The 22,976-nt window shown below is 45.2% G+C and overlaps 1 protein-coding gene across 10 annotated transcripts in view; it reads right to left on the bottom strand.

Moving 5' to 3' along the window:
* The window catches only part of LOC132916703 (potassium voltage-gated channel protein Shaker), a 186,894-nt gene that overhangs the window by 125,587 nt on the left and 38,331 nt on the right, over positions 1-22,976 (bottom strand). The window contains exons 1-2 of one of the 10 annotated variants that reach the window (XR_009660171.1): positions 4,418-5,330; positions 2,373-3,076 (exon numbers count right to left, since the gene is read on the bottom strand). The exons of 2 other annotated variants lie outside the window; for them this stretch is intronic. Coding sequence is in view for 7 of the 8 variants with exons in the window: in XM_060976946.1 (XP_060832929.1) it covers positions 2,373-2,788 (416 nt within the window). In the remaining variant the exon portion in view is untranslated. Of the gene's footprint in view, positions 1-2,372; positions 3,077-4,417; positions 5,351-6,200; positions 6,424-10,205; positions 10,981-22,976 lie in introns of those variants that run through there. 7 more of the 10 variants (XM_060976946.1, XM_060976945.1, XM_060976947.1 and 4 more) reach the window with 7 other exon arrangements.

Consider the following 22,976-nt stretch of genomic DNA (forward strand, 5'->3'; position numbering starts at 1 on the left):
TGCGCACTGAGAGAGAAACCTGAAAATATATTAGTTTCCTTTTATTTCTTTTCTTTTTTCATTTTTCTCGTGTAACGCAACATACAAAGTTGTCGTGTCTCGTTTCGAAATTTATACGAATCGTGTGAAAAATCGTGCACGGACAACGACGATCCCTCGCAGGATTAGGAAAAAACGTAGAGTAACCGTGTTTGCTGGGAGAACTCGTTTTCATGAAAAATGATGTAAAGCGTAGTTCTTGGTGAAATCGAATTACACAGGCGGTGTGAAAATTTAGAACGTCGCTTTCCTCCAGAGTAGCAAGCTTCCCTCCAAGCAACAGAATTTTACAGCCAATTTTTCGTTAGCGTCGCGTCGTTTAACGCCGAACATCGGCGCACGATTTTTCCCACGCCCTTAAACGAATCGTGTGACGTTATCCACGTCGAGCGTCTCTACTCTTCGATCCTATGATCGAACGAGTGAAATTACCATCGTGCCGATTTATTTGATTGCATGGAAGTACGGTCAAGGGAGAATCTGCAGATCGCGGTGGTTGGAACGGGAGTGGCAAGGTTTCTCTCAGTACACGAGGCTTTAGAACGATGGAAAGGAGGGCGGTTCCGGGACGTTTCGATTCCGATTTCCTGCATTTCCTCGTACATTTCTCGAGAGCAAGTGAATTTCTTTCAGGTCGGCATATCGAACAAAGCGTTTCAGATATATTCGCGGCGAGAAACGAGAAGAGGACAGAGACGCGTCATCTCTCCAACGGTCCTCGCCGATAATCGAGTAGTGCGTGAAAGCTTTATCGTCCAAGGTGCAAGACTCTTCATTCCATTTCATTCCATTCCATTGCATCGCATTCCAAGCTTCGAAAGCATCGGGACATTTGACGAGACCTGATATTATGCTGGTCGCGTATATTTTTGTTATATATATATATATATATTTTCTTTTTTTATTTATTCTTTTATTTTTCCTTTACAATAATCGTATAATATATGCGATCTATCGTGGCGACTCGTTGACGACGCATTCGTTCGTCCGACAGGAACGTCGACTGAGGATGCAACGCATCGATTTAACCGACGACATGCAGCATAGGCCACGCAGCCTTTCGTCTTATCGTGTTACTTTTTGGCTCGTTCGTTTTATAATTTTTTTTTTTATTTTTTATTTATTTTCAGCGCATTCGTTCGTGACGGGGGTACAACCAGTAAGCGATCCAACATCGAACATCGCAAGCTTGTGTGTGTTTTAATGCCTCGTGCTGACAGATATATGTCGGGAGATGTCGGGGAGGTCTGTGTCCGGCGCCCAAGGTCACGGTGTGGAACATACAAAGCCTCTGTGAACATTGTGCATTCGCTGTCAGTGGAAGCTGTGTGAAAGGCTGGAACGCTGTGTTCCGGAAGGAAATCAGGGATCGAGATTATGCTGGGATCATGCTTCGTCCAAGTTCCTCGTGTTTTCCGCTTGGCGCCCTCGAGATCGCGTCGCACCGTACAAATTTCCAACTACTAACGCTATCTCTCGCTAAATTTCAACCGGACCGAAAAGAACAGTCAGCTATGCTGTACTGTATGCCGCTACTGTCAGCCAATCGATAACGAATCTATAATGTGCAGCGAAAATAACGTCGGGGAAATTCGTGAGTCATTGTCTTTACGTATCCGATATTTTCCTCGAAACGAAATAATTATATCGGTTAAACGTACTTCCAGTAAGCTGTTATTTCCACTGGACGTTTACCGGACATGTTGGGATTCCCGAGAGCGGGAAATCAAGAAGTCATCGCGCGGATTCGAATCTTTTGTCCGATCTCGGCGCGAGCAGAGACGTGTAAATTATTCAAGATGAACCGATTCTAGAATAGAATGGCAAACACGTTTGGAGACGGTAGACGGCGGTCAACGACTAGGACCGGCCGGTGTCCAACAGAAACGCAATTTGCTCGCGGAGACACGAGGATTCCAGGATGTTTGCAGCACCGGGTTATAAGGCAGAACATGAAAATAAGGTACGGGTGAGTTAAAGACATACGGAACGAGTTACGCAGCTTGCACGGCTTGGATCGTCTTCGTTAAAAGCAGAAACAGCAGCGTTTGACGAGCTCTAACTTTTTTACGATTTCATTCTAAACGATATGTTCTTCGCGAAGCTTTCATTTTTTTGTCTATTCGATTAGGGAAACGAGCGCCGTTAAAGCTGCTACTTGGTTCGAACGTTATCGTCCGTCCTCTAGAGACAGAAGATGGAAGCCGTGGCAAGAACCGTTCTCGTTCCATACACAGAGACAAGGTATATAAATTGTATAAACGGCAAGGTGAACACGTAGCTCCGCTCGAACGGAGAAAATAGAAGAAAGGCAATATGCGAGAGAAACTCACCGTTTCGTCGTTTTAACGCGACGATAACGGCGATAGTCTGTGGCGTTTACGTCGTTGGGGTCGAAGCCCCTTCGATGCTTGGGTGGTGAGGACATGGTCGCAGCAGCCTTGGTACCGTTCGAGATCGCGTCCGGCTTGGCGCTAGTATTGTTGTTGCCAATGGAGGTGCAGTTGTTGACGGTGATGTGCAGCGAGGCGAGTGGCGGCGGCGAAGGCGGCAGCTGGGCGGGGACCAGGTGGCCGGATGCTGAGATCGCGCGTTCCGAACTCGAAGCCGAAGTCGGATGATACGGACAGGCCGGTGGTGGTGGTGCTGGCTCGCCGATTACGAGGGTCCGATCCCCGTGACCGACGTCGCTCTTTGGCACCGCGTTCAGCTCGTGCCTGCTAACCCTACCGGCTCCCGGCCCACCCATTCAAATCCTCGATTATCGCCCGTTCACTCCACCTCTCTCGCTCTGCCTCCGTGGCTGCTCCTGCCGCGAGTTCCTCTCGCACACACGGCCACGCTTTGTTCCGATTTTCTCTATGTCTCTCTGTGTTTTCTCTCCTTCGTTTCTTTTCTTTCTTCTTCTTCTCGCTCGCAGCTCTTGATCTGGCGAATCGTTCGTCTATCGTCTTCTCGGCCCTTCGATATCCTACTTTTTCCGATTCCTCTGCTTCCTTCGAACGATACGCTCCTGGTCCAATCGCCGTCCGATGTCCTGCAGACGCGGCACATTCGATAAGGACGAAGATAACTCGGCTGTCTTAGCTCCTCCCGACCTCGTGCACGCACGCCACCGATCCCTCGGTTAACCTTCCGCCTATCGACACAGCTTCGCCACTGGCGAGCCGCCCATTCGCGACAGACTCACGCACGTGCAACCCCATTCGCGATTCACACTTGCACGACGAGTATCTTTCGTCAAGCAACGCAAAGCGTCCGACGAAAACGTGCCAGCGCACGGTAAACGAAGCAGAAAGCGAGCGAAGAGGGATAATTGGCGACAGGACGAAGATCAGTAACACGATGAAGAAACAGAAGGAGAATAGAGGCGGGAAGAGGCAGGAAGCCGTGACAACGCGTGTACAATAGCGTACACAGCAACGTCCAAACACGGTCTTCCTTCCGTTCCGCGATCACGCCGACTCACTTCGCGCACTACATCACACGAATCTCTCGCCCTGTACGACTCGTGCTTTTGCTGAATACCACCTGGTGGCAGCACCGGTGCGCAAGCCGCGAGAAATTGGCAGAATCACGGGGAGGAGGAAGGTCGGAAGGTGGCAAGGCCACCGTGTGCTCCCGATACCGATCGGATCCCTCTAACCGATACGCCGAGCTGGAAAGCGGCCATAGAGCGTATCCGATCGAGCGACCCTTCGACACGGCGCGACCTCGCGCCCCGAACCAATCTCCGGTGTGGCGTGCTACGCTTCACTTGGGAAACGCCAACGGAATCCTAATAGGCATTCCGACCAATGCTCGGCTATGTTCGCGCCCTCGCGAATCCCTGGATTCGTGCCAACTTTCCCCCATTAGTCTGGCTATCGACGACATTGCTTAATTTGTAACGAAAAGGTGGAACGTTCGAAAAGTAGAGCGAAACTTTGCAACTTCTTAAACGATTACGTTTAAGCGGTTTCGCGCCTTTTCCTTTCCCTTACTCGGCTGGTGGTGAAACGCGACCTAAATAGTTGATCGTTAAACGCGAGAAAGAGTGAGCACGAGACGGAGGACTACTCGAACCAGAACATCCATTTACATCCAATCTCACGCATTCACACGTCCGACCAATTAACCCGCTATCCACGCCCTCCTCACCGCCAAACCAAAATAGATATAGTTGCAATAAGTGCCGCGAGGCGGCAGCACCGAAAACATCCCACGAGACAGATGCATCGGGAGATAAGCGAAGAATTTCGAGTTGAAAAAATTCGAAAGCGCGGAAGAAAGGGAAAGAATACGCACAACCGAGCCAGACGAAGAGAAGAGTCGCATTTGGCATGGTGCAACGCGACGAGCAGAATCAGTCGGTGGTTACACCACGTGCTCGACCTACCGTGTCGATCGAGCTGGCGACCATCCAGCCTCGCACGAACTCACTCGCGACAGTTACAAACGTCTCCCTTCGTGTGTATGTCGCCGCGAGACCGATGATCCAAACATCTCGGACATTTGCCTTCACGGAGATCGTTCACCCCCGCGTCGATCATACGAGTCGTGCGACGCATCCGAGTTCGTTATTGTTTCGATTCGCCCAATCCTCTCCACTCGAGTGCACGGGACACCGTTGTCGCGCCTTCGCCTCGACATTGCCAGCGTTTGTTCACCTCGCGAAATGTCGCGAAATTTCTTTCCACACAATCGATTGTAGCTTGCTAGTACGTGCTTCTCTTTGCCGAAGCAATTACGAAGCCGAGTTCCTCACGATGGGAACGCACATCCCGATCGTCAATCACTCGCGTCAGTCGTGCACCTCCCTCCCGCCCAAACTCATTTTTCCGAACGGTGAGCCAAACCTCCGAAAGATGGCGATGGCGTAGCACGCCACGAGCGCCCACCCGGTCAATACCAGAAAACGAAGAAAGGATCCAGAGGTTTGGCGGCACGCTAACCTCAATTCCAACGGCGCGCCACTGCCGCAATTCTTTATTGCCGCGTTCTTGCTCCCGATCCAGGGAACCTGTAGATCGATACGCCAAGCCCGTGGCCTTGAGCGCGGCAAACTTTTTAAACCATCTTTACGCGTTTACAAGATTCGTCATCGCGTCGCTTTACATTCGCAACTAAGGAAACTGTCGAAACCGATCTCTCGCCTTCGGTCGTCTTTCAAAATCGGACGGCGTAGTGTTCTTCGTTCGTAGCGACCCGTTTTTCTAATTTAATCGCGATAATCCACGGATACGGAATGGTGTCGGATTATTTTCGGATATCGAACGAAAGAGAGGGTCTGTCACGAAGCCATCGGCACTTGCACGTTTAAATCTCATACGGTACGGTTCGATGGTTGCTAATGACAAGCGTGATCCGATCACCAATTTCACCCGCACTAATCGCGCGTGCATTCAAACGGCAGTCTTCTGTTCGAGCGTTTTGACGAGAGAAAAAATAGAAAAAGGGGAAGAATAAAGAGAAATGAAGCGGGGCGTTAACGTGCTGTTTAATTGGAGGACGCGTCGAGTACCAGTCGCGTATCGATCCGCGATCGCGCTAATTCGATTCCAGAGGTCGCGTAATAAAAAATAGTTTTCTACTCTTCGTTACTTTGCCACGGACATAGCAACCCACTTCGAAACCAGTTCCCTTTCAACTATAGACACACTTGCGACTTGCAGAACGAAACTTTCGAAGTGTCCCTCATTTGCCACATTTTCTACCCTAATCAAATTCTTAAACTCGTAGCACACAGCGCACCTGTGAGTTTCGCTCGGTCGAAGCGCCGATCCACCGTTTTCCAATTAATTTCGATTCCCCTGCGATCGTGTGAATCATTCGGCGAAAACCAACGAGGAAACCATCCCATCGCGCTAGAAATTAAGAGCTGTGCCGGAGACTGGCATTTCCAGTGTCTCCAAGAAGATACAAAGTTTCAAGAAATTTCGAATTTTCAGAACTTTGTCCTACATTCAGTTTCTACACGAAGATCGAAAATTGACAGCACATTTTCAGAAGATCCGAAGCAATCGACGACTGTTTCTAAACTCCGCACTCTCCTGTTCGAAGATCTCGAGCGAAGCAGAGCGGATTCAAAATTACGCGCAATCTCACACTCGTACCGCCGTATCACCGAGCTAATTCTCTCAAAACTCGAGTCTTCTCTTTGCAGGCGATCGTCTACCCACCCGTCGTCCCGTGACGGAGAAATCGGCGTTGAAAGTGAGATTCGTGGCTATCATCCACGAAGGTGAGCAGCAGAGTAGAATTGCCGAGAAGACGAAGACGAGTTTGCAGGCCGATGCTGCCGTAGATCGGGTTTGCGTGGTCGAGCGATGTGTATGTTCGAGAGGAAGCTATCGTCAGGATTCGGCCAATGAGTGACGCGAATGGTAGCACGGCGTCGGTATAACTGACTCTCTCTCCTGACCCAGCGTACACGACCTGGCTTGTGGCAAGCAAGCAAGTAGCAGGCGTATCCGTGGTTGGTCAGCCGGTAGACCGTTTGCTAGCGATGGACTTGATCCGATTACCGACTTTTCCCTGTCGCGATCGATTCGGTCGCGGGGCCAACCCCTCCGTTCACGATTCAAATACGCCTGAATATTCTTTTGACGTATGCTGATACATGCGAAATATCCCGGTAGGAAGAGATCGTTTCCATAAACTATGGCTCCTCTAACCTAAAACTTCTCTCGTTTTTTTCTTTTTTGTTTTTTATCTTACGATCCACTTTATTGCCGGCATAAAGTCACCGATATACGTACATCGCTTTATCGGTATAAATTTTCCCTATGCCCGGATAGTAATTTAATTCATTCGGTTGGTAACAACGATATTCTATAAAATTGTTCTACCATCGAAAATTAAATTCGATTCGAGTTATTATGACGAAAGCAACTTCGATTCTATGGTATTTGGACCCATTGCTGCAACCCGCTTGACACGTCTGTCGACTTGCGTGCGTTTCATACCGTGGGCTCTCGCAATAGCACACGCTGTTCCTTGCAGGATCGGTATCATTAAGAATTTGCTTTCGTCGCTTGTGCCGATGTCGCGTGTTACTCTCGTATCCAGGAAATTAGGTCGGTTGTTCCAAACAGGGGCAACATCGATTCCCGAACAAGGTCGCCAGGAATGCTCTTAAGCAACTCGTTTGAATTACTGCCGTTTCGTTTTCCCATTTCCAGCTAGTTCTTCCGCTTCGCGGAATCTCGCGACGAAATCAAACCCGTGGACGCCGCCACTCTCGAGTGCCAGGAAATTCACATTATTTTTATGATTATCAAAGAAGGACGCTCTTCGATAGCCTAGTTTTTTTCACAATTTTTAAAATGCAAATCCGAGGACACAATCTGCCGTGGACAGCAGAGAACTGACGTAACAATGTTCAAACAATGATTCTTCTAAAAAGGTCAATTAGGGATTTGTTTGTCAAGGCTATGCAGAGGATCCAACAGCAAGCGTTCCCGCTATTTTCTTTTCACTTGGAGCAATGTTAAAAAATCTGGGCCGCTGGGTAGCGTACACCGTTGGATTTGAAGCAAAGCGGCAAAAGCTCGTACAGAGAGCGAACAACACGCTATAGGCCATCGTCGCCACGTAACAGAAAGTTTACCCTGGGGGCGGTGGTTTGTGGAACGGTCGCCTGCAGGGCGTCGTGACGCTCCGTAACCGTATACCGCATGTCGCCGACCCCCACGTTCACCTGTTTAACGCGCCGTGCCCCAGTAGTCGAGTTTACCGGACATGCACGACACGTTCTGCGCGTCGATGCTGATTCAACCGGCGATTAAAAGATTCCGATTAAAAAACTCATGCCATCCCTCCAACCTACCCGCAAATATATCTCTACTCGTAATATTCGGTATATCTCTCGTTTACATATCGTTTTTGCTTCTTCGAACGCCACTATATTCCACGATAGCGTTTAAGAAGATAATCGTTTCGTTCTATTTGCGTCGAGTTCACCATACGTTGGCGTGTAATTCTTACCCGACTATAAACGTGGAAATAGCTCAGTTTCATACGTTCCAATTTCACTGGTCGCAATGGCGTTTACGGTTTCATAATCGTCAATGGAGGCGAGTGAACAAAAAGCAAAATGTTGCCCGACCTCGTGCCATGTGGAACACGTGCTAACAAGGTAACACGAAACCGTTGACAAGTCGTACACAGTTTCGCGTACGACGACCTATTGGACGGGTTGCTAGTCGGCCCACAAGCCGTTTCAGTTCTATAGCTTAGTCGCGTTGCTAATGTACAAACATGCCGTTTGGCATTCAAGATCGCCTATCGAAACGTATTACTACAAAGGAATTTATTCGAATGACCAGTTACCGACAGTAAGCAATGAAAATATATCTTTGGTTCGATTATTCTGACAGATTGTACGTTTAATTTCCGAAGGTTATCGCGCGATTGTTAAATGATTCTTTTTACGAGAAAATCGGGTAACTTAAGCTGGCGTACGCTGATTAAAGCAACACGCCTTGAACGATTGTCGAAGATATTTTCATAGCAGCGATTAATATAATAAGCAGCAAAAGGGTAAATATGTACGTGCATGCGTAGGGAGAGTAAATGCACGGGTATGTTCGTTTCAGCGGTGCACGAGGGGGGAAATATGCGATTACCTGCAGGCGATTCTCGACCTGGGTCAATAGTGCACAGTTCAGTTGCCCCTTTTTTTCCTTAAACGGCATTCATTAAATTGCCGGCTGCGACTTTGTTCGAACCGACCGGGGTAATGTAGAAACCGTGAAATCGCATGCGGCTATGCATTCGTTCGACCGCTAAGATAATAAGAAGAATAGCGAAGGAACGACGAACGCAAAGAAAATATGCTCAATTGAATGGCTGCGAAAATTTCGCGTTATTCTTGGAACGAAGTTAGCAGATTTCGGGCGAAACACTGCGCCGCGATGGAAGCAAATAACATTGTTTGCGAATGTCAAAGCCTACCTCGTAGTCCGTAAAACTGTTTTACGGCCGAAGGATATATATCCGTAGGTCGTATCGCGTGGAGTAGTCTAAAAGAACTGCATAGCAATTATGTTAACGGTCACCATGACGCCGAGGTGTCTGACGCAGGTAATTTTGCGAAACGATCTACACGAAAGCAACGATGTACTCGAGCTTGTCCAGCAGAGCTGCCAGAACGCGAAAGTTGTTTGCCAAAATTTTGGCAAAGCGCATAGAAACTCTCGACCGGTTGGCGTTCGATTCGAATACACCTTGTTCATCTTGAAGGGCGAACCTCCTTGCCGCTCGTGTACACTCGTACACAGCCTGAACTGACCGCAAACTATCCAATCAATTTCAGCCTGTATGCAAGTTGAACAACCTATATAGCGGTCGTCACGGTGTATCTGGCATACTCGGATCTACGACCTGTGCGATTCTATCGTTTCGATTGCCGAGAGGCAATATATGCACATAGTTGGACAAAACGTTCCAGCTTGTTTGCCAATCCGAGCGTACGTTTTTTTATGGTCCTTTGTATCAACGTATACATCGATTCTCGTAAACGAGATGACGCAACGGTCTCATTTTTTAAGTAAAAATTAGGGTAAGTTATTAACAAGTCGGTCATTAAAAGTCGGTCGATTCTATTTTTTCTTCTTAAATTTACACGCAATGAAAAACAAGTATCGTCAAATATCGACCAATAGCTTGATGAATGAACACATTGCAATTGTTATTTGGCACCTGCATTAGCGTCGACAAGGTCGGGCGCGTCCTTTATCGGTTTCCTAGAACTTGCGTTAGATGGCAGCAGCTTCCTATGAATAATCTTCGTCGCACTACCTATCTTCCCTGATAATCTATATTTACCCAAACTTTAAAGTATTCTGATAATGAAAATGTAAGTGAGAGGAAACAAGTGTCCTTGAATTCTCTGCTTACGGTACAAAAGATATTTGAATAATATTAGCTAGTACCATTTCATCGAACAGCGGAAAGGGTTCTCGTATAAATTAAGATTCGAATCTTTTCTAAAATCTTCTCGCTTTTCGAAAGCCATCGATATCTGTCTTGTAATGAATAAACGTTTAAATGATATTTTAGCTCCTACAAAATAAAAAATATTGGCATACTCGATCGATTGACAATTCACACAATTATTCTCAAACTCTTAGGAAGCGTTATCGCAAAGTGTACAGTTTGTGGAAACAAAAGCCGATCGTTACCTTTTCTTATTCTCCGAAGATATCCGTCGGTGTCGCGGTAACATCCTCATGCCGATGAAAGCGCCCCTCATGCCAGCATGCATCGTGATTAATCATTTAGTTATACACACCGGAAATTCAACGAAATTTGCACAATTCAACGAGCAAAGAGAGCTAGCAAGACGGAAAAAAATAAGCCTTCGTAGATCTGTGTCGTCGCAAAGACATTTCACAGACAAAGCGGCCTGAAACGCCATGAAATATGCTCGGACAATTCGCTGAAAGAATAGAAACGCGACTCGTGAAACACATCTCTACTTTATGTACTCGTTACTTGCCGAGAACAACCCTTTAAGACCGACCGAGCGAGAAATCGAGAAATCAGCTTTACGATTTCCAAGAGTCAAACTTTCAATATGATTTACCGTCGGTCTCTTCACCATACCATTATCATCAATGACTCACTAATCCTTCACTCTTTGACCATACGATTTCCGACACCAAGTTCTTTTTTTTTATTCACGAGTATACACTTTGTAGACTGCAGTCAGTGTATTTTGTACACCCAATTTTCAACAATGACAAATTTCCAGTAGACTTTTTTTCAATTCCGATTGTTGCCGATCGGGTTTCCTTCGCCGCTTGCTTATTTTTCCATCCTGTCTTTATATATCTCGCTTTCGATTCGTAGTCAGTGACACTATTGCACGCGTCGACGAAACACGGGACCTTTCATTTTCAATCGAGCAAAGCCGAGTTCGAAAGGCGATGCTCGCGGCAGGAACCATGAGGGTCCAGTGAAACGAAGAAATCGTTCGACACTGGATGATAGTTTGAACGACACATCGTCCGAGGTCCAAAGTCCTCCGTTGCTATTCGGCTGCAACTATACGTTGAAAGGGGGGGAAAGAGCAACAGAGTCTCGAAAATATCGCGTGCCCGGTCGCGGGAAATCGCACAATTCAAAATGTAGATTTCGGTGAAAGTAAAGTGCTTCCCTTTGTGTTAAAACGATATCCGCGTACTTATTTTATGAGGGAGAGACAAACGGGAAGTGAATAACGATCGAAATTCGATAACGATCTTTCTTAGTCGATGACACGATACTGGACGAATATTAGGCGAAATAACGCTTCGATTGTTTCGCATTGCCATGACCCTCCGATGCACTCGTTTCCGCGCAAAAGTTTTATTATTCTAAGCATAGTTACCAATGCAGGTGACGAACTCGCCGCGCATTCATATCAGGAACAACCATCGCTTTATGTTAATTAACAGATAAGCAACACGATTTAATGGAACGTTGTTTTCAAACGGTCTGCTGCATATTTATGCACGTACTTATATATGGAAATATTTACCAAACGAATAAATATTTGACCGAGTTGATCGTTTACGTTCAATAATCCTCGCAATTTCGAACAAATCATTCGTAATGTAAAACTCACGGGACCGTTGAGGCACGAACCGTTGGCAAAATATTAATGAAATGTTTTCACCGGTTCGAACGTCAGTCATCTGCGCTCTAATATCATTCGTCTATAATTTACGAAATATTATTGGCACGCTTGCTTTTCTATATTCTCAAGTGCCGCCAAGTAACAGTGTAAACTATATAGGCTGCAGGTTATACGGCGGTTAAGATTTTAATGGCCAGATAACAATCTTAATGGACTCTGCTAATCTTCCGCGAGAGGAACAGAGAAGTTTAACGTCCCAGGTGTCTACGTAGTAGAGGTCGCGGCGACGGCCTATAAATTACAGTGCCTGCATATACTACGCGCATATACGTAGGTTCGGCCGCCTGGCGGAGAGATCGGAAGCAGTCTGAACGAGCAAGTGCTTTCTTGAAAATGAACGAACCGTCGGTTGTAGCGATTTAACGGGACGAATGAAAAATTTTTCTATCGATAGCGATAACGATGATTAAAATTGCTCCTCTGTATAAAACCTGTGCGCGATCTACTCAAAGACGATAGCTTTGCCAATTTCTCCTCAATTTCTGTATTAATCGTGCAGAGGTTTGAATCGGCGGAAGAAAAAAGATTGACAATTTCTTAAAAAGCCTCAGTTCCGAATTAACGGAGAACGAATGAACGTTGAAAGACAGTCGCGTCTATTTCCAGACACTCGCAGGTGCGGTGGCTCATCGAGATTTTTCGTGCGACTTCTATCGTGAGAAATAGGAAAAAGGAGAGGCGTAGAGGGGTGTCGAAATGGCATCGTTACACTCCTGACATATTTGAATATGTGACAGAGCGTGGGTAGAGTAAGAGCCAGTATATTTTGGAAACGAAGGTAGCGCTCTGCCTGGCAACGACAAGATGGAACAGCCACGGGCGAAACGCCAGAAACTACATTTCCCGTGGTAAATAGGGTAGACACTAGACGCGGCGTAGCCACGGCCGTCATTGATAAACGGGCACGATTCGACCCCGTTTCAAGGTTTTGCGATTCATAAGCATCGTTGGTGAATGGTTTAGATTCTCAGCCTGGTAACCTGTTAAACGCGGACTCTCTTGATTCGAGTCGTTCTCCCTGTTTCCGAGTAAAGTCAACCGCTACCAGTTACGCTCTTTTCAAAAATTGTCTAAGCAATGCTTTTCGAACAAATGCGATACATCGCGTGAAAATGGGAAGACCTCCTGTATAGGCAAATTCCTTAATTTAATCCTTTGTCCTACAACGAGTGAGACTCGTGGTACGAAATTTGAGCGAAAAACAATAAACACGAGCCTGACTCGTATTTCGTTCGGACTAAACGTAAACAACACGAGCCTGGCTCGTGGCTTAGTCGTCCTCAATGTTTTCTTACTTTAGTTACGTGTAATTCTTCATTACGTTCGCACGTTTAGGATATAATTCCCTAAAAGAATTAGAAGACCCTTATATCTATCGTGTCAGTGAAAGGAAAATCTATTATTGTTGATAGTAGTGGGAAGTATGTTATTGTGAATAGCGATTCGATAGATCTTGATAATGACAATGATGGTAGCGATATTGTGTTTACTATTGTGTTTCATTGTTTCGAAAAATATCACACAGTTGAAGATTACTAATTTTCTTAAAACGTTATTAATTTAAACTAGATATTAATTTACAGATTCTTACTGATAGATTGTCCACTTTCAAATAATAAATCATTTTTTTTCGCCGATCAATCGATCATAATTACTTCGCAGACATCTTAAAAGTATTAGTTGTTCCCAAACGTGTTTATTACTTCACAATTCCTTTCGTTGCGCAGAAGTATACGTGTCATAAGACGCATACATTTTACACAAGATCGAGCACACGACTAAACAGCTAAATGACTCGACGCGTGACCGACCTTGTTTATTGCGGCCCGAGCAATCGGCAGTTAGCGGGTAAGACAAAGGAATAATAACGTAGTATCGTGTGGAAATTTCACATTCGATACGCGTGCAGAAAAGTTATTCCCATTTAACGTGGCATTCTTTGATAATCCTAAACGGATTAGACAAGGATGACGATGCACGCGCTCCATTTTGATAACTCGGTTCAGCCGCTCGATCGGTTTAGCGGGAAATCAGCGCTTTAAGAGAATTTCAGCTTACAAGCTGCCGCGAGAAAGCTTTAAAAACAATTACGTCGCGTTTAATTGCGAGCCGTGTATGCGTTTACGGTATACGGAAGCGATTGAATCCGTTACGCTCGTCTGCGTCCGAAATTCCCCGGTAACGAGAGAAAAAACATAAAGGGAAGAGACATAAAGTACTTTTACACGGGCGACCGATCAAATTTGTAAATCTATCACGTACGTCCCACGTGTTCCCGTTTGAATTTATGAAGCTGCGTTCCGTGCAACGACCCGCCGCATAAAATAACCCGCTATCACAGAGTGACGTGCTCGTGATTAAGCGTACGCAAACATACGATTCTACCTAGGGCTAATTTAAAAACAACCGTTCTCTCGCCTGCTGGTCTACGGTTAAGAGAACAACGTGGAAGCCGTGTTTTTCCCTGGTTCTGATCGAAGATTACTTTCCAGCGGAAATGAGAGAGAGGGTTCAACGTCTGAAAAAATAAACGACTAAAGACAAAGAATAGATTTCGTAAGCTAAAATACGAGAAGGTACATGAATATGGATAGGCAGAAGACGTAAAAAATTGAATTTGTAAGGACTTTAGAAATCCTCGCGCTCTTAGAACCCTCTACGATTCTTTAGTTTTTTCCCATTCGAAATATACCAATGTCATATATAGTCGATGCAAGTTGATCAATGCTGGCGAAAAAACGTAACGTAAATCTTTTTGCGTTTGCCTTTCGTTCTCTTGTTTGTCTTATGCATATTCGCGATCATAATTACGATCCCGTACCACGTAGGTTGAACATGGTTATCGCTGGAAAACAGGAGACAGATTGCTGACATTTTTATCTTGTTTAAAATTTTATATAATTTCGTCGATCGCACTTAGCTTGCCCAGCTTATAAATTTTAGCGCGTGCTCGCGGTCTTTGCGTAATGCTATGGTTTTCCGGGTTGCTTTCTTCGCGTACGATATCAGAAACAGCAACTCTATTATCAGGTAATTTTAGATGTTCTGTGTTGACGATATGTAACGCCTAATTATTTAGAATGTAACATATCTCTCTATCTAACGACGTATTCCTGCTTCGCTTTGTTTCGCTCGTAACATAACCTTCAAAATTCTGGAACCTTGCAATGCCTATTATAAACGTATATGTAATAAATAAGTATATAAATAAATAAATAAATTTGGTAATAATAAATAATAACAATACCAGTTAAGAGCGATCAAAGTTTCCAGATAGACGGTACTAATAACAGAGCGGGGGTCAGGTAACATTCGACGCGATAATCGAGCATGGCGGCAGCCTAATTAGCTCCGCGGCAGAGAGATACGCAGCCGGAGACCGAGTCTGGTGGACGTTCCATTCTGCGCATTCTCCACGTGCCAAATTCCAAGGTAATTCCCATTCTCTGACACAGGGACGCGTTGCTGGCTGCGTGCTAGCCGTTCCGAAGTCACGCGATCCCTGTTGCTGAACGACGATTGCCAGCGATTCACCGGATAGCTAGCTGAACCTTTCTTCCAACTGTGGGGGACCGAAATTTCGTCAGGTGCGCGCAATGACGTTAACTGGATGCAGTCGTTGCACGATCGATCACGCGGCCAGGCCGCACTGCGAAAATCGCTGCCACTGCCTCGAAACTTTTCGTTTGTTTTAAAAACATCTGCAACCCGCGAATAATGCCGCTATGTCGTCGGCGATGCGACGTACAAAACGTCAGCCATTCGCTCGGCCGATTCCAGCGCCTTCGTTTCAGCGAATATGTAGTACGTATGTGTACATCTAATTAGTCGCGTCATTGACGCGACGACCACGCCGCGAATCGCTTGTCCCGAACATTGAAAGCGCCACGTGAAAAGTCACGTCGGTGTTCTCTGCCGTAAGAGGTCGGCCAACGCTGGATGACAGGCTAATCGCAGATTCGTAGACAGAGAAGCTAGAGATTGGCGAAAGACCATCTAACTGCAGCGCGAAGCGTAAGACGCTACTGTTGACGGTTATAAAGTATTCATTAGGTAATTTTCTCGACAGCAATGGAGTTAAAGGATTGGGTGGAGAAAGGAGTGGTGGTACTTTGAATCTGACGAAATACCTTTTAAGCTCTTGTTACGTAATCGGACATAATCGCAACGTTAGAACGACGCCGAGGACGAAACGAATCCTCGCAAGTCAATAGCTACTTGATATCATTCTTTACGTTCTCCTCGTTATGACGCGTTGACTCGATCAACGAGTAAGACTTTACCTACCGAGAAAACCGATTCTTTCCGAGACCAGTACTATCGGACGATTTTACAATTGATTTCTACAAAATTCCTGTCTGAATTCGTGCACTTATCGGCAGCCAGATGAAACGGGCTCTTCCGATAACTGCACTGAAAGAACAGTTGGTAATACCCACTTTCCGGTCTGTTTGCGAATTTATCGTTCTTGTACGAGTGTTTTATTCGCTCGTGCGGATTTTATTCTCTATTTACCGACAGCTATCCTTTATTTTGATATTTCTCGCCTCAGGAGGCGTCTTTTTCGGGGGATCGCTTGGCATTGGAATTTCAATGGTCTTTCTACGGCGATTTCCATTATTGTTAGTCAAAATTCATGAGACCGAGTGAACGCGGTTTAGTGTCGTCGTACTCTTGAAAGGGGCGTCCTAGGACACGAGCGCGCTGGTACACGTGCACTCACGCCGGTGCACTCTGCCACGCCACGTTAGAAAGGAAAGGGATATTAAAGCAAGAACACATTCAACGGAGCGTTGATAGGCAAACCGTAATAACAGCAAGTGGAAACGTCAGAACGGAAAACTCGCTCGTTGTCAAGCGTCTATTCGTAAAGCGGTTTCTGCCCAGACATTACCCGCTCTCTTCCGCGAATCCTTTTCCTCGTGGTTTTTCATCTAAGAACGAAACCTCGTTCAATTCGCATAGTCGCGAGTTACGTTACATTACTTAGAATCGCGTCGCTCTTCTCCAAATTGTTCCAAATCTAAATCAAATCTGTATTATCGTATTCCATTTCGTGCCGTTTGCATTTCGAGACGAAACTACATTTCCAAAGGAATAAATCACCGACGATCTTTCCTAAAGCACGCCGAATTCTCGATCTTTCCGAGCAGCTTTTTAGAAACGCGAGAGGCGTAAAAGCGAATCCATCGATTCCGCGGTAACCACGAAGTCGGTGGTGGGCGAGGGGTGGTCGACCACTCGAAAGAGAAGAGAAAAAAGAGCGTGCCGACTGTTTACCGGGGATACGCGCGAGAAGCAAAGCGAGGCGAGGCGAGTGCGAGGCGAGTGCAGGCTAAGCAGGAAAGCGGGGCAAAGGGATATGTCGCAATGCGTCTTGACGTCACCGGTGGGACGTCGTTGGTGGGATTCGCTGGTAGATCGGCCAGCAGCGGGGCGGTACAGGACGAAAGAGGGAGGAACGGATGCACGTGCACCCGATGCATCTACGCCGCTACGAACCCCGCCATCTGTCGAGAACTCTTGATAACCGAGTCACGAGTTCGTTCGCTGATAAGACCGATCCTTTTTATCGATCTGCCGTTTCCTCACCGCGGTCGTCGCTACCTTTCCCTTTCATTCATCCTATCGTAATCAGGAACGTGCCCCAGCCCTTGTCATTAATTTTTAGTAATTTTGATGGAACGAGGTGATACCAAGGTGGAAATCAGATTCCGCGGGAAAAGATCCATGAAATTTTGTCGAATAAACTTCAAGGGGATAGCGGAACGTAATACGTGTTTCTTTGCTGGAGTTTCTTTATGCTGTGTGGCGAAACGCAAATTAATCTATCTATTATTATAGACGATATACGAAATCAGTCGTCCAAATTGTGGTTAGAAGCGTTTAATGACACGAATTAAACGCCTAACGAGAGTAAGGTCGCCGATTCGCAGCCATGAAATGGCAGTGAATTACTTCCACTTTACATTTACCGCATACACACACGCCTCGTCGTAATCTGTCGGTCGGGCCGTAAGTCGAAGTCAAAGGGATAGAAACGAACAGAGCGTGTAACGATAACGGATAAATATAAATTTCACAGGGCTTGGCGCGACGTTGAAGCAGGCTCGCCCCTGAGCGCCGAACGATTTCGAATTTCCAACTATATTTAGTTAGCCTTTGACACACAAGACGAGAGAGACGATTCGCGCGTCCGACATTAATTTACCGGCTCTGGAATCTTTCACCTGAATATTTCGAAGCCGGCCACTGCCTCGCTTACCGACTATGTAAATTCTTCAACCAGCACGAGATTTACACGAAGATTCAACCGCGTTACTAATTGCAGGCTCGTAATTCTAAGGGACGCAATGTACCATGTAACGGGTGCAACCGAGTAATTTTCGGCGAAACTTGCTAACGAATTTTCTTGGCTCTCCTGGGACAGCGCGTTTCTAGCGAGACGATAAACACCCAGTAAATCTTCGCGAAGCTCGCGAGCTTGTGATTCCGTTAATCTCATCTTGGGCCTAATATCCTGAACGGGGGCGACCATGTACGCCGAAAAACCGATCCAAGTGAATTATTATCGTCTCATATGAAGGACGCTCACTAAAATTACTTGTTCTCTCGAACCTTCCGCTCGAACGATAACGTCTGGCGTATCTGCTTTTCTCTCTTCCTCATTTCCTTCTCCTCCCTTCCCTCCACTTACTCTCTCGCAGAAGATCGATGATCTCGTCGGTTTCTCGTCGCTTAGAAACTTCCGGCGAAGGGAATTTAAGCCGGCGAGGGCGTTCATCGCGACCTTAAAAGACGAGGCTATTTTTGTCCCGTCCTTTCTAGCCGGTATAAACGTCCGAGATGAGAAGTTTGCGAACTTTCCGTGGCGACCTTCTTTCCTCCGAGAATCGGGGTTACTCCTCGCGCGTCGCCGAGAGTTTCCGGCCGCGTGTGTGCGACCGTCGTGGCAGCGCGAGCGCGAGCGCGCGTTCGAACGTCATCGAAAATCTGTTCGTGTAGCACGAGTCGGCTCCTAACTACGTTTCCAGATCCAACAAGAACGAAAGCCGAGAACCCTTCAACTTTTTCGCTCGCAAGTTATACGAGCTCGTTTCGATACGCTCGTTTCCCACCAGATGACGGTTATCGACGATCGGTTTCGAAGGACGAACGGTGTCTCTCGACCAAAAAACCTATTAATTAATTCGTACTTCTTGCTTGAACGCGCGGCAATCCGTAGGAAGGACCGAGGATTTCTCTGAACTGTCGGTAATTAAACGTTCGCGCTGACAAAAGCCGGACGGTTGCGTTTAAACAATCGAGAGGAAGCGTTCGTTAGCGAAACGCCTATCGCCTCGATGGAAGATTAAGAAACGATACAATTTCCTGAATATTCCACGCGATTGGTCCGTCGTTGCCGTTAATAGCCTGATCGATAGCCGACGATTCGTACGATCTCGATTCCACGGAAATAATGAAAGAGCGTACGGTCGAGCGGAAAAAAGTAACCCATTTCCGGTGCAAATTGTCTATGTTCTTTTTAAAGGCCTTTACGTCTTTGTCCGCCGGTAATTGGGCTCTCTCTGGCATGACAATTGCCACTCGCATCCCGGTCTAATTTCAAGAAAGAAAAGCACGTGTGTGTATGTGTAGCGGTGCCAATTAAAGGCAGCGAAACGATGGTTACGCCGGAAAGTAATCACAGACCTTTCGACCGGCTATACGCGTCACCTTTCGAAATTGTGAAAGTCGAGTGCCGGCTCTTGCTTCCACACCGTTCAAACACCGCTGTTATTACCGCGTAATCTTCTACTGAAATTAGGCAGAGCTTCTTCTTAAAATGATTTATTCTTGTCGTTAGCTTAAAAAAAGTTGTATGACGCGACTGCGAATACGTTTTGAAGTAGAATCGGCTGCATCTCTTCGGAGCCGAGGCAACGTTTCTAAAAATAATTTTTTCCACGTCGTTAATCTAAAAAACGTACGTAAGCAGATTTACCTCGTTATCGGAGAAATTTATCTCCGATTCAATTGCCGACGATATTCTCTACTTTTTCTCCTCGTTTATCCCGCCCTTTTTTATGTCACCGATGATACTTTTTAGTTTATAACTTTCATAAGAGAGCATAGATTCACCGGTGCGTGTCGATATCGACGAGCACCGCTTTCAAAGCAGGCACGGAAAAGAGCCTTTAGATCGCATACCAATGACCGCTCGCGTTTCACGCGGCTTTAAAAAGCGCTTCTCCTTTAGTGTCAACAAATACCTCCGTAACTCGCCGTTGTCACAGTCGCGCGTAATAAAAATAACCAGCGTCGCCCGTAATCGCGAACTAACTGAAATCTCAAAAATAACTTAGCGTCATTCTCGTCGGTAAGATCCCTAAAAATTCGTAAATAAGTAATCGACTATCGATCTGTTCTAACGTTGCTGTTCGCGTTGCGATTAAAAAACAAAGTCTGCTGTTCGCACGCCGATCGTCTGATCGAATAACGTCGATATGCCTCGCTGCTTTTTATTTGGAACGTCGTGTAGAGACAGCAATTTTAAACGGATCTAGAGTTGATTTTCGTTTATTGCGTATAAAAAAAAGAGGGAAACTATCACGAAAGGGGAATGCACAAAAGAGGCAGTCACGCTCCCGTATGCGGATAATACAGAATTATAGACAGCCGTGGAGATTAGTTTACCGAATGCATTGCGAAAGTTTCCTATCGTGACCAGTAGATGGCTCCACTCGTATGAGCCACGCTGACCCGATACACGTGTATCCTTAAGCACGACGCGCCGCGCTTTAAACGGACTCATACTACTGCGGCTGCTTAATACGATGCTTGTCTCCTCGTTATTGAGATACATTATACCTCTCAAGCTAAACACTTGCTCGCGTTCACCGATCCACACCGATAGGGGATACTTGTTTTCGCTGTCGTGTCGCGAATAATACTGCAAATGACGTAGACAATTATTCGCGATTCTTTCTTTATGTTTATTTCCCCCGACAAATTACATATTACTATTCTCCCACTTATCATTATCCTCTTGTGTTATTAGCATCGTTTCCGTATCTTACCTTGTAATTTTTGTCAAAATGTCTAATACCATGTACATATAACATATGCGATATCCGATATTTATTACGTTGAAAAACATATAACTAACGATAATCGCGTTTCTAATCAAACAGCGTCGATTGTGCGTATATTACAGAACGAGAGACCAGCTGAGATAATTTTGAGGAGAAATTCTGTGACGCCTTGGCCAAAGTTCGCATAGAATCATAGAGAGGCGAGCGTGCGCGCGCTCTCATTTCTCTACACTTGAACCCTAGCGTCTGCAGCGCACGTTCCATCGATTCATCGTGAAAATCATGAATGAACGTAATCCCTTCGACGCGGAGCATGCAGTTTGGTTTCTCGCCCGGCAACAATATTGTGAAACGAATAGGGAAACATCAAAAGGTTTCGAAGATAGCGTAGCCTACCAGAAACTTTCGTTTGAATTCTCCTAGAAATTTCAGTGCGTTGGCATTGAACATTTTCGTACGACTATTTAATCGCATTAAAAGATAAATTAAAGTGTGCATGAGAAAGTATCGTTTGATATTTATAATCGAACGGAACAGGAATGTCAAGAACAATTTACTGATTGACAGAATTTGGCGTTTAGAATTTCAGGCAGAGACACGAGTTAGAAGATTTAACGAAGCATAGTTGGACGAAACGATTACGATGAAAAATCATGCCGTCGCTTGAGGAGAAGGTCAGGAACGTGGCGATGTTTCTGGGACACGGCGAGCTTAATCTATTCAGCCCTGATTTAAATGACCTTCGATTGTGGACGGCAATGAGTTAAATTTAGGTAGCCCTTTGGGATTCTAGTTCACACTCTTGCACCTTTTATCCCGTCGCTAGCTTTGTTCTTTGCATTTCTTTACCGGCATCGTTACCAAACCGAAACAGTTCACTGCCCAATAAATGTCTCCTCTGATGTACAAAAGAGCACGCTATAAATTACTCTGATAAGTTTCAAGCTAAGGACCTTTCTTCGATTGCACCAAAGTATACCAAGTAACCGTACGTATTTTCTACTCTAAACGCATCTCCCATTCAACTTTTAATTCGATAGTTTCAGCGATTCGAACTTTTCGTAGATGGATTTCTGGTACTTGCACGTTCGAAGGAAAATACGAGTTCGTGAACTGAATCTATAGTAACTGAAACTCGTAATCAACAGCCACGGCTGTTCGTTAGAATTTCAATGCTTTGCCAGATCGTTCATGCGTACACTCGGCGAGAAAAGTTATCTGGTTTTGCCTTTGCACGTTGTTTCCGACCAGCGATACAAACACAAGCTTCGAACTGATTTCCCTTCGCAATTTGCCCTTAGAACCGTTCGACCAAGTAACTGGCCGTAAAGCTCGCAATGTGGCGATTGTGCGCACAAGAATAAAGATCGACTGGTCAATTAACGCTCCCTCCATTCAGCCTGCAATGCTGAATGAAAGTATCGTATCTGCGATATCTATACTCCAGAGGTGCCTATTATGGTGTCATCGTTAGACGGACAATTTTTGCTAAAACGCCAGTTCCCAGTCACACGAAATACAACGAACGAGTCGATATTCGTAACCAGGCATCGGAAGCAGGTATTCATGCAATTATCGGGTCCGACAAGCTCGATGCCAATTTCCGCAACGATATTTCCAAGATTAAGTACGCTCGGATCAATGACGTCGTCGCCTCTACGACCATCTATAGCTCATATAATACGAGTATAATATATAGTTGTATAATACGTACTCTATAGCTCGTATTACATATATATAAATATTATACCTACCTCCATATATAATATATATAATTATAAATAATAATAAACTAATTGTAGTAAAGATTCTACAATATATATATACATATATATATATATATATATATATATATATATATTATACCAACCCCTATATATAATATATATAATTATAAATAATAATAAACTAATTGTAGTAAAGATTCTACAATACATATATCACGCATATATATATGCGTCTAACGAGCTATAGATGGTCTATATATATTGCAGGATCTTTACTGCAATTAGTTTATTATTATATTTACAATTATATATCTATATTATATATAATAACAATATATATATATATATATATATATATATATATACATACATATATATATATATCTGTCGGGTTATCATTAGGGTGAGGGACGTGTAACGAATCTTTCTTTGGATTAGACATTGTTTTTATGTAAGAGCGAAGATAATCAC

Source organism: Bombus pascuorum, chromosome 2 (assembly GCF_905332965.1).
Source record: "Bombus pascuorum chromosome 2, iyBomPasc1.1, whole genome shotgun sequence".
Classification (NCBI taxonomy): domain Eukaryota; kingdom Metazoa; phylum Arthropoda; class Insecta; order Hymenoptera; family Apidae; genus Bombus; species Bombus pascuorum.